The sequence below is a fragment of the Dermacentor silvarum genome, chromosome 3 (assembly GCF_013339745.2).
Source record: "Dermacentor silvarum isolate Dsil-2018 chromosome 3, BIME_Dsil_1.4, whole genome shotgun sequence".
In the NCBI taxonomy this organism is placed as follows: Eukaryota; Metazoa; Arthropoda; class Arachnida; order Ixodida; family Ixodidae; genus Dermacentor; species Dermacentor silvarum.
The window spans coordinates 202,047,045-202,059,131 of NC_051156.1; the positions used below are offsets into that span (position 1 = coordinate 202,047,045).

At 49.3% G+C, this 12,087-nt stretch overlaps 1 protein-coding gene across 1 annotated transcript in view; it reads right to left on the minus strand.

The window, feature by feature from the left end:
* LOC125944424 (neprilysin-1-like) overlaps positions 1 to 12,087 on the minus strand; it is a 29,474-nt gene that overhangs the window by 10,488 nt on the left and 6,899 nt on the right. Inside the window, exon 7 of the mRNA XM_049664899.1 lies at positions 10,098 to 10,280. Within this exon, the coding sequence (XP_049520856.1) occupies positions 10,098 to 10,280 (183 nt within the window). The remainder of the gene's footprint in view (positions 1 to 10,097; positions 10,281 to 12,087) is intronic.

Here is a 12,087-nt window from a genome sequence, read left to right on the forward strand (position 1 = left end):
GTGCGTTCGCTCTCCGTGATAGCGCGCGTCCGCCGCGCGCTTTCACTTGCGCATACGGCGCGCGGCGACGATTTTATCGCCCTTGGACTTTATACGGAACCTCACGGCGACTGCGACGCCGTACGGCAGAAATCCGCTTGCAGTGTCCATATAATTGCTATCGCAATAAAACACAAGGAACGCGGCATTACCTCACTGGAGGCATGGACCACGCCACCCCCTCAGGTCGACGCCCGGCGAACTGTCAACTCTCCATGGGACGTTGTGCGCGAAGATGGCTCGGCCGCCAGTTTATGAACGCGTTTTCCCTTTTACTATTTCTTTGGTTATTTTGTTTATTTTGTGATCCCACCATTGACTCTCACCCCTGCTTATAGGCCACTGAGCCATGCTTTTCATTAAAGTTTTCTCTCCCTCTCTCCCAGATAATGTCGATATAGAGCAGAGTCGGTGCAAACTTTTACGTTCAAAATACGAGAAAGAATGCGTCGTGAAAGGCTCGCAAAAATAGATATTTTAATGAGATTAGCATTCTTTGGGAACTTCACGTACTTTTCGGTATGACCGTGGGCATCTAACCTATTTCACGCCAACTTTGGCTTCTGAGTGTGTGCCCGAATAGATAACTTGCGAGTAGACAACTTGGGCCATTGGGTATGTGCAAGTGGGCGTGTGACGCTAGACGCGTGAACATCATTGTCGAGTCCTCCAGGATGGATGTGTGTACAGGGTAGGTACCCGGGTAGAGAAGCAGGACAAGAGTCAAGAAATGAAGTCGGCAACAGAAACAGATATCAGCTACGTAGAAGCGAAAAAGCCGGCATCTGAAGCAGCCGAGTGTGGAGAAAGAAGTGAAATGAACAGAATGGGACCAGAGCGTGCATTGTGAGAAAGGAGCTTTGACCTACAGAGAAGCGAAAACGACGTCGGTAACGGAAAATTAAAAAAAAAAACAAGGAAAAAAAAAACAAAGTCGACTATAAAGGGAATAATTTGGCAATCGCTACACAAGTAGTCGCGACATTGCTTCAATGCGAATAGCATTAACGTCAACATTCTTCGTGAGATGAGTTCTGCATATTTTTGCAGAACTCATCTCAGATTCTGCAGCGCGTTGGCCGCGTCTGGCTACGTTGACTGCGCCAGTGCGTCGAACTATAGGCGTTCTTGTTTCGCCAACGAACGCGTGTGCGGGCGCGCGGGCGCGCTTACGCTACGTCGGACTATAAAACCATCGCGTCTCCTCATCGCGCCCAGCGCGGCCTTTCATTGGTCGCCTCCCCCCAGCGCGCACCATCTCATTCGTCGCCTCCTGCCCCAGTGCGCCTCTCCTCTGCTGGTCACATGACCTGCCCTCCCCCGGTGCAGCTCTCATCCTCTCCTGGTCATGTGACTTGCGTGACACCAGCGGACGGACGGACGGCTGGACAGCGCCGCCGTCCAGGGGCGTCAACGTGACAGCTGTGTTCTCTCTCGAGACGACGACGCTCGAGAGAGAACAAAATTAAAGCTAATGAAAAGTCCAAGTTAAAGCTAACAGAGAACCAAGTTAAAGCTAAGCGAGAACCAAATTAAAGCTATAGGGAAAGGCCGCCAGCTTCGCTGTTTTCTCAGGCTCCGCACCACTAGTGTGAAGCTGGCCCCATTTTATTGCGATAGCAACTATATGGACACTCCAAGCGGATTTCTGCCGTCGCCGTCACCGTGCGTTCACTGCCCGTGAAGGCGCGCGAGGGACGCGCGCCTTCACGGGCAGCGAACGCACGGCGGAGAGCAAACGCGACTACTACTGTCACGCGAAAGGCCGTGGGGGGACGGGAGGGAGGGAGAGGAGGCGACGTTTAGCTGCGGCACCAAATGCGTATTTATATAAAAACGTTGCGAGGTGATTGGCGCTGAGCCGTGCTCCCTCAAGGGCTGCAGAAGATAGCGCCAACCTTTCCCTTTCCCTCAAGAACCACTTACCACTTACCGTTGCGAGGTGAGAAGGTGGTAAAGACTTCCGACGCTGCTCGACGAGTGTCTCGTTCTGATCTCGTCGAAAACCTCCGAGCCGCCCTCAGAGGCACCGGCAACAGTCACCAACGCCGCACGCGTTCGGCGTGAACGCGGGCAAAACGCAGACGGCATCGACAACAATTCTGCGCGTTGATGGTGCTGCTGCACGTCCAAGTTTATACAGCTGATAAAACTACTATCCCTACTCCGTATGCAGATACAGAACACATCCTGTACTCATGTAACACTGCCATTACCTCTCCTTATTCCCCCCTCCTCCCCCTCCATCCTGGAGTGATTGGCTTCACTCGCCGAGTCCGAGTTGAGAGATTGTGGTTGTGAAGAGGAATAGCGCCTCTTCCTCTTCACAACCACAATCTCTCTCTCTCCCTCTTCACTCAGACTCGGCCGATCATCAACGGGCCTGGCGCTGAGCCGTGCTCCCTCAAGGGCTGCAGAAGATAGCGCCAACCTTTCCCTTTCCCTCAAGAACCACTTACTCAACGGGCCTTAGCGGAGCAAGCGCTCTTCTTTACTGGGCCTTAGTGCTGGCCTTAAATAAAGTTTCTTCCCCCTCCTCTACTAATTTGCTATCGCAATTGATGCTGCGCCTTTCGGGCGAAAGTGCGACTTTTTTTTTTTAAGCAAGCGACCCCCCTATGCCGACCATACTGATTGACGTTTTGCTTCGAAACATATAGTTTCAGGCATATTTGCCTTGCGTGTGAGTTGTTATGTTAAAGGATAGGAAGGAATCTTAAAAATGATTTTCTGTAAATTCTTACATTAGTGTTGTTTATAATGCAATTTAGATATGAAGACGAAATTTGTAGACTCGCCAGAGCAAGTCCGGGTTTTTTTTAAGATATCGTATGTGAGCAGTCTGTACATAATTGGCTCCATTGACGATAGACGTGGAACTGTCCTTTTTGTAACGTTACTCCCGACTGCTGTGGATACATCATTTTTAGCAATAAGCATCCCTTTGCATATCTGATATGCAATTCTTTAACGTCCTTGTTTATATGACAAAATCCACTAGTTATGCACGTGCTTGCATTCTCCCTCGTTTGTGCTGCACGGTAGTTAGTGAACCAGGATATGCCTGTAGACAAAACTCTTTCGCAGAAGTATGCCAATGAAAAAAAAATTGGAGGACGCTTAAGAGTAAGAGCCTTTAAGAGTAGAACGCGATAGCGTTATCGGGACCCGTTCGCATCGCATCATTCGCATCCGGCAAGTAGGTTTCATTCCCTGCAATACTGAACGTGGGAAAGCCAGCTTACAAAGACCAAGCTTACACCGATCCCCTTAAAGTCGGCTTCACTTTTAAACAAAAATGCATTGCTGGAATAATGTTTTTCCAGGGGCAATAAGTGGTCTTATATTCCTTTGCAGCATCCCTTTGCATATCTGATATGCAATTCTTTAACCTCCTTGTTTATATGACAAAATCCACTAGTTATGCACGTGCTTGCATTCTCCCTCGTTTGTGCTGCACGGTAGTTAGTGAACCAGGATATGCCTGTAGACAAAACTCTTTCGCAGAAGTATGCCAATGAAAAAAAAAAAGTTGGAGGACGCTTAAGAGTAAGAGCCTTTAAGAGTAGAACGCGATAGCGTTATCGGGACCCGTTCGCATCGCATCATTCGCATCCGGCAAGTAGGTTTCATTCCCTGCAATACTGAACGTGGGAAAGCCAGCTTACAAAGACCAAGCTTACACTGATCCCCTTAAAGTCGGCTTCACTTTTAAACAAAAATGCATTGCTGGAATAATGTTTTTCCAGGGGCAATAAGTGGTCTTATATTAAAATGGTGAAGGCCCTAGCACCTTTTTTTATTATTTTATGAATTGTTTGCTATTGCCCCGACGCGCGCGCGTGTCCAAAGCGCATTAGCAGGCGAAGTCCCAATTTGACCTGCCGAGGATGCGAGTGTCATCTGGATATCATTTTCGCAAGTACCCGAACGCGGCTGTAGGTCTGATAGAAATGCTGGAAAAGGGGTTTGTGTTTGAGTTTCCTCGTAGCAGAATTAGGTTTTCTCGTACATTCATATTACAATCCGACGCCGAATGGTAAACAATCCGACGGCGAATCCGACGCCGAATGGTAAAGTCGTACGTTACCATTTTTCTGACCGATTTCACTGTGAGAAATTCAATTTTTGTTCACCAAAACATTGCACCACGTGGAGGGCCTGCGCGGTCGAGGTGGTTGGGGATGATTTCTCCGTCACCGCGCCGACATCGCACGCCGACGCCGGTCGCCGACGCCGGTTTTTCTGCGACACGGGGCACTTAACGCTGTCGCGTTAAAAAATTGAGAACATTCAACGACGACCCAGACGTGTCCCTCGCGCCTCTTTCACCTCGCACATACAAGCGTTCGGCGGCGCGGCGGCGACGATTTCAATCTCCATGACGTCAATACGGAACCTCACGGCGGACGTGCGACGGCGACGCCGACGGCAGAAATCTGCTTTTGAGTGTCCATATAAATTGCTAATCCACCGGCAATAAAAGTGAGAACATTCCAACGACGGACTCCCAGACCGTCAGGTACAAAGAACACAACGCCCTTGGTGTTTTGAAGTAAAGTTTTCCACGTCCAACCTCCCGGGTTTGGCGCTGCTGCTGCTGGGTCAATCGGTATCTCGGTATACCCGGAGGGTAAGACGATTGCAAGTACTTGCAAAGGGGCTTATATAACCTCTGTATACTGACTGCCAGAGCTGCGCCAGTAAACGCACCTCTCTCTCTCTCTCTCTCTGTGTGTGTGTGTGTGTTGTGTGCCCATTCTTGGCCAATCCTCCAGAATGGCCGTGTGCCATCGACACGCAAGACGTACGAAATCCCTAAATGTAGTTAGATATGTATCTCAGCTAGATTGTATATCTCTGCGCATACAGCTATCATCACCATCGACAAACGCCACACATGAGCTTCGTCCTCGCGACGAGTTTGATTAAACGCCTGACACGAGGCATCCGATTTGGTGTTTGCATTACGGCATAGCTTGCGAGCGGCGTAGCGCATAAACATGAAATTTGCATGAGCCAAAGGTTGTGACATTGGTGGTTGATAAACATACACTTTCCGCCAGAATGTACAGACGTGAGCAACCTTGTCTAGAACGCGGGAACGGCAGCTTCCGGGGCCCTCCGGAGCCAGCCAGCGACGTCTAACGCTAGCTGTTGGGTCCGACGTCTAACGGTAGGTGCTGGGCACGTTTGAGCCAAGCAACTACCGTTGCGCAAACTCTCGAGTGAGGCTAGCTTAGCAGGGCTATTGGAGGAATTATCAGGCATTGCCTGGGATATTATTGGCCTTACTGAGGTTAGAAGTCTTCCAGATAAGAGAGAATTTTGGGTAGGGCTTCTAGTCCATAAGTACATAGCGGGCAACACTGATGAATTCTACAGCATTAGTGAGAGGGTAGCAGTCGCCGTAATAAGGCTGAATAGGAGGTATAGAATGAAGGTAGTGCAGGCTTACGCCCCAACCTCCACTCACGACAATGAAGAAATATAACGGTTTTATGAAGATGTTGAATTAGCAGTCATGGGTGACTTCAATGCAAACGTGGGGAAAAGGCAGGCTGGTGAACAAGCAATTGGCAACTACGGCATCGATTCTAGGAACACTAGAGGAGAGATTTTGGTAGAATTCGCGGAAAGGAATAGGCTCCGAATAATGAATACCTCCTCCAGGAAGCGCAGCAACAGGAAGTGGACCTGGAAAAGCCCTAATGGTGAAACAAGGAATGGAATAGATTTCATACTCTCTGCCGATCCCAGCATAATGAGGATGTAGAAGTGTTAGGTAGGGTGAAGTGCAGTGACCATAGGGGAAAGACATGACCAGGGGAAACGCTGCTGGAGAAGATGGAATAACAGTCGATTTAATTAAAGATGGAGGTAATATCATGCTTGAAAAGCTTGTGGCCCTTTATACGCAATGCCTCACGACTTCAAATGTGCCAGAAAGCTGGAAGAACGCCAACAGTATACTCATCCATAAGAAGGGAGACGTTAAAGAATTGAAGAATTATAGACCCATTAGCTTGCTTTCAGTATTGTATAAAAAATTCACCAAGATAATTTCCAATAGAATCAGGGCAACACTTGACATCAACCAACCAAGAGAACAGGCTGACTTTAGGAAGGGACATTCTACGATGAATCATATCCATCTCATCAATCAGGTAATTGAGAAATCTGCGGAGTAGAATCGACCTCTCTATATGGGTTTCATAAATTATGAAAAGGCATTCGATTCAGTAGAGATACCAGAAGTCATAGAGGCATTGCGTAATCAAGGAGTGCAGGATGCATACGTGAATATCTTGGCAAATATCTATAACGATTCCACAGCAAAAGTAGAAAGTCACCGATCAAGAAAGAGGTCAGGCAAGGAGACACATTCTCTCCAATGCTACTCATTACATGCTTAGAAGAAGTATTCAAGCTCTTAGACTGGGAAGACTTAGGAGTGAGGATCAACGGCGAATATCTCAGCAACCTTTGGTTTAAGGATAGTAGTTTTATCAGCTGTATAAACTTGGACAGGCAGCAGCACCAGCAACGCGCAGAACTGTTGTCGACGCCGTGGGCGTTTTGCCCGCGTTCGCACCGAACGCGCGCGGTGTTTTTATATAAGTACGTATTTGGTGCCGCAGCTGAACGTCGCCTCCCCGCCCTCCCTCTCGCCCCCCCCCCCTCCCACAGCATTTCGCGCGACGGAAAAAGTTGCGTTTGCTCTCTATACATGGAAAGGAGAAAAGAGACGCTCAATTCTGCACAATTCTGCAGCCCTCCAGGGAGCACGGCGCAGAACGCGCGTTTGCTCTCCGACGTGCGTTCGCTCCCCGTGAAAGCGCGCGTCCCTCGCGCCCTTTCACTCGCACATACAGTGTCCGGAGCGCGGCGACGATTTCATCGCCGTTGACGTCATACGGAACCTCACGGCGACGGCGACGCCGACGGCAGAAATCCGCTTTGGAGTGCCCATATAATTGCTATCGCAATAAAAATTGTACAATTACCTACCTTGCAGCTTAGCCAGCATCGCTTCGGTAGGGTAAATTACTCCTTTATAACCAGTTTAACGAAGTAATATTTCGTTGCAGTTGGCCTTAGAGCATTTCGTATCAAGTGACCCTTTTGCGATTTCCCATTTCTCTAGATGAACGATAGAATATAATGATTCTCATTGAAGGATATTTTTTTAATGCTCCAGACTTTCTTATCCTTATAGTACGTGAGCGAGTCACACACGCAGTTTGCCGTGTGCGTGCATGAACACTCCAGACATCCAGCAAAAGCAACGCTGCAGGAATCCAGCCATATTGCACCACCAGTTTTGCGGGACCTGCTATATGCATCTACGGAGTCACGTTGCGTATACGTTGAGTTGCGGTACCAAGACAATACATAGTCGGCGTCCGTGGCGGGAAAGTCAGCCCCAACCACCTCGACCGCGCAGGCCTTCCACGTGGTGCAGGGTTTTGGTGAACAAAAATTGAATTTCTCATAGTGAAATCCGTAAGCAAAATGGTAAAGTACGACTTAACCACAACCCAAAGACATGGTGGCGTCGGATTGTAATTTGAATGTACGAGAAAACAGAATTCTGTTACGAGGAAACTCAAACACAAACGCCTTTTCCAGCATTTCTACCATCCCAACCCGGTGTGCTCGGGTAATTTACTTGCAAAAATGCTATCCATATGGCGCTCGCATACTTGGCAGGTTAGGGAGCCTACATGCAAGCGCTTGCATGTAGGCTCCCTACTCAGGGGCGGATCCAGGTTTTTTCTGAGGGAGGGTTCAGCTTCTGTCAAAGATGATGATGATGATGATAGTAGCCTTTCTTATTTACCGAAATTTACTGTTTTTCCTCACGATAAACCCGCGTTTTATACGGCTAAAGCAACACCTGTAGCCCTCCGTGGTGGCTCAGCTCAGGCGTTGAGCCCGAGATCGCGGGATCAAATCCCGGCCGCGGCGGCCGCATTTCGATGGAGGCGAAATGCAAAAACGCCCGTGTTCTTGCATTGTAGTGCAGGTTAAAGAACCCCACGTGGTCAAAATTAATTTGGAGCCTTCCACTACGGCGTGCCTCATAATCAGAACTGGTTTTGGCACGTAAAACCCCAGAAAGAGGAAGAAGACCTGTAGCGAAGCCAGGTATCGGTTTCTCCGAGCTTATAGGAAAAGGACGTTACCCAATACAGCCATGTGCTTGGCAGCTGCGCCTGATAATACAGGGTGTTCAAAACTAAGCTTTATGGTTTTCTTAAGGTTAGGCACTGGGAGGCACGCGAACACCACCTGTGCAAATAAGTTATGTGGCTAGGGGGGCACAAATTGAGGTGATAGTTATCGCTGTGAGCAGCCCAATTAACTAAAATTGAACAATTATTTTTTGTTGACTGCAGTAAGAGGGTATATTTGTATTGAAAACTTAGAAACAGTCGAGTTTCTACACAGTATCAGTCGCAAGAATTATTCTAGCGTGTCCGTGCTCCGAGATATCCGACTCCAAATTTCAATTGTCGTACTGCGCAGAATAATCGAGAATAAAGACGCGACAATTCTCATGAATTCTCGTGAATGATCATGAAGCTCAGTGACCACTTCTGCGGTGGGATGGCGGTGCCATCTTCTCTCCTGAGTCGTGTTGGTGTGTTGACTAGAGGAACGTTCTTGCATACGGGCGTAACGCTCCGCTCCAACGCAGCAACCACTACGCTGGTTGTTTACGATATGCGAATCACCGCGTATGAAGACTCATGACGCCACCTACAAGAATAACGATGTGGCATAGTAGGCGAGAGCGCGAGCCAGAGTCTTCATGTTTTGTTTCCCACGCGACGCCATCCTTTTACACAAGGCGCGCATCTGCTCCCGTTTCTCTGACCACGAGACGCCATCCTAGGCCCGCGCGCTGGCGTTGGCCGCTGACGTCATGCTCCCCCACTTCGCAGCCGCGGCTCGAGGCTTCGCCCCGCTCCGCGAGAACGCCCACTCAGATAAACGGATCCGGCGGGCTTGAGCCTCCTATGCTTAATGTACGACAATAAAACTGCGAAGTTACAATGAAAAACTTGTAGCGTACGAACGGTACTGTGCTCGTACTGGATATTGTCAACGTGTAACTGTGATCACAATGAGTGCTACAGTTAAAAAAAGTTGCCTATGCGTAGTTCTTAGTTTAGCTGTTAGTTGTTATTATTTATATACGAACACTTCAGCAAGAGATCTCTTTCATTAAGCAGGTTGGTCGCGGAACCGATGACAGCCAATGAGGCAACCGTTGACACCCCAAGGGGAAACTAAGTTAATGAGGCGCGAAGGCGCTCGAGCGGACCTCGGCGTGTTTGGCAAAAGGGACGTCCCCTCGTTAATCGACGCCACCGACGGAACAAGTAAGGCACGCCAGGCGCCAGGAGGTCCAAGGTGTTCATGAGAAAAAATAACTACGGCAACTTCGCGAGGCCACACGCCTACGGAATCCAACTAAGCTTGTGAGCGCGCTAGCTTTACTTCTACATGGCTGATACCACTGGTACTCGCGAAAAATACTTTTGAAGAATGCTGGTGGCCATATTTTTTTTTTTTGCGACAGGGCCATCCCCCTGTCAGCGAGGGGGCGATGCAGAAATTTGAGAGGGGGGTCAGGACATCCGGACATCCCCCCTGGATCCGCGCCTGTCCCTACTGCAGGTCAAATTGGGACTTCGCCTGCCTAATGCGTCTTGGACACGCGCGCGCGTCGGGGCAATAGCAAACAATTAATAAAACAATAAAAAAAGGTGCTAGTGCCCTCACATTTTAATATAAGACGACTTGTATTGCCCCTGGAAAAACGTCTTCCCAGCAATGCATTTCTGTTTAAAAGTGAAGCTGAGTTTAAGGGGATCGGTGTAAGCTTGGTCTTTGTAAGCTGGCTATCCCACGTTGTGTTGCGGTGAAGCTCCCTGAAACAAAGATGCGATGCGAACGGGTCGTGACACGCGCCGCCACGTTCCGCAAAGCGCTTGCGTGCTGCGCACGTATCACGTGCACGCGCATTCAGCGCCATATACACTCACGTAGGCGAGCTTTGCCTCGAAGTTGACGATGTCGTTCACGATGTCGGCGGCAGCCACGTTGGCGCCGAGCAGCAGGGCGCAGCGGTAGATGTACAGCTTGTACCGGTGCAAGATGCGGAAGAAGGGAGTCCGGTAGCGGCCTCGAAGCACCAGGGTCTCGACGCCGAACGAGGCCTGCCCGATCTGCGTGTGTCCAGCCTTGCGTGGATACCTCACCTCCTTGTAGATTTTCTGTCTAGTACGAAAACATGAAGGCTATCGTGCACCTATCACTCACGAAGCGCGTTCCCTTTCGTTGGATCGACAGACTGCGAAAAAGCGCGTTTTATTCTTTCCTTCGTAAACGCGCGATTGCCTTTCCTTTTCTCTCACTTGTGTAACCCCGCTACACAGGTGTCTGGTGATTCCTCCACTCGCGCGTATTGGGTCTCAAGTTCCCTTGCCCATCGACGTTCAGACGAATGTTCACGTTATGAGTACGTGCATTGCTTGCTTGGATTGGGCTCATTCATGAGGCCCATAGAAGTGCACATTCATGCGCACTTCTCGGCCGCCGCCTGGTTTCATTGTATCACGGTGTTCAGTATTTCTGGTAGTAAAAATCAAGGCCGAGAATAAAGTATCTGAGGAAGTGGCCACGTTCCTGTGTAAACCATCGAGTTCATGTACCCATTGTGAAATGCGGAACAGGTTGACTGATGTTATATAGTAAGGGTTACTTCGGTATAGCTCGACAAATTGAGTGCAATTTTACTTTCTGACTTACTGTAGTATCCGCCGTTTCTTCAAACATTGACTACACTTGCTGTTCATTTACGCTGAGCTTTTCATCACGAATATTCCGTCAAATACAGTTTTTTCTTTACCAATTTTTGTCAAACACCGAGTATTGCTTGTTTGTTTTAATGCGAAAGCATATACGCCTCATTACGCGAATATCTGTCGGCGTGACCGAAATATCGTACCAAAAGTGGCCGACGGCGCAAAAAGTAAAAAAAAAAAAATGTTCTGATTGGTGTCAAATTTCTTAGAGAGGTTCCTGTAAACAAAGTAAATCAATGGCTTGGAAAAGAAAATTTGGTACATTTCGGTCTGGGTGGGAGTCGTACTCAGGCCTCCGGAGTGTGATACGAGAACTGTTGTGTCTGGCGCTCCTTCGGGACAAAGGAGGCCTCATCAACAGACGTGAAGCTATGAAGTGCTCATCACGCTTGTCGTTTCTCGCGGCCGGGTAGCGTGACCGTCACCTGGGACTTATGGATGAGCAATTAGTCCCCAGGCTGCAATGGGTCATCGGCCTCGTGCGTAGCTAAAACGGCAACGTCCATCTTGGTGAGTTTCCGTGAAGCACCAGCGCCCGCCCGAACTACGACGAGGCCCGGCGCCGATCCTGTGACGCGCCAAGTCCGGAGTCCCCCTTCCGAGACAACAGCCACCGCCCTCCCTTGGAAATGGTGGCTTCCGCGAAATGATCGTCACGGTGAGGCTACTAATTCTTGCAAGGGGACCAGCGTCGAGCATTTCCGTGGGAAACACGTCAACGTTTGGTTCCCAAGGTGTCACCATTGCCTTGTGTGCGGGGGTGATCGGGCGACATTAGAGGCGGTGCCCGGTGGCGAACTGGTCGAAGATGGTCATTGGCTAATAAGAACTAAAGTGCATTTCCTCGTCGAGTGAAAGAAGGAGACGAAAGGGATAAAACAGCGGGACTTGAGTGTTGTGCAGGACGCTCGGAGATGTAAACGCTAGAACATGCAAATATGTTAGCGGTTTCAGTCTGTTATGACACGTCAGCGTGAATCCACCGGAGACGGGAAATATATTCCCAGGTCGTCCTTCGTCCGTGGCGTGGCGCGTGGTGTACGGCGTTGCATGCATGCTCGTTTCCCTCTTTGTACTTCTTCCAGTCTCACCTGGCCACTACAACAGCTGGGAGAGCACGGTATAGATAACACAGCGGAACAAAACACGGAGACTAACGCAATCCTGG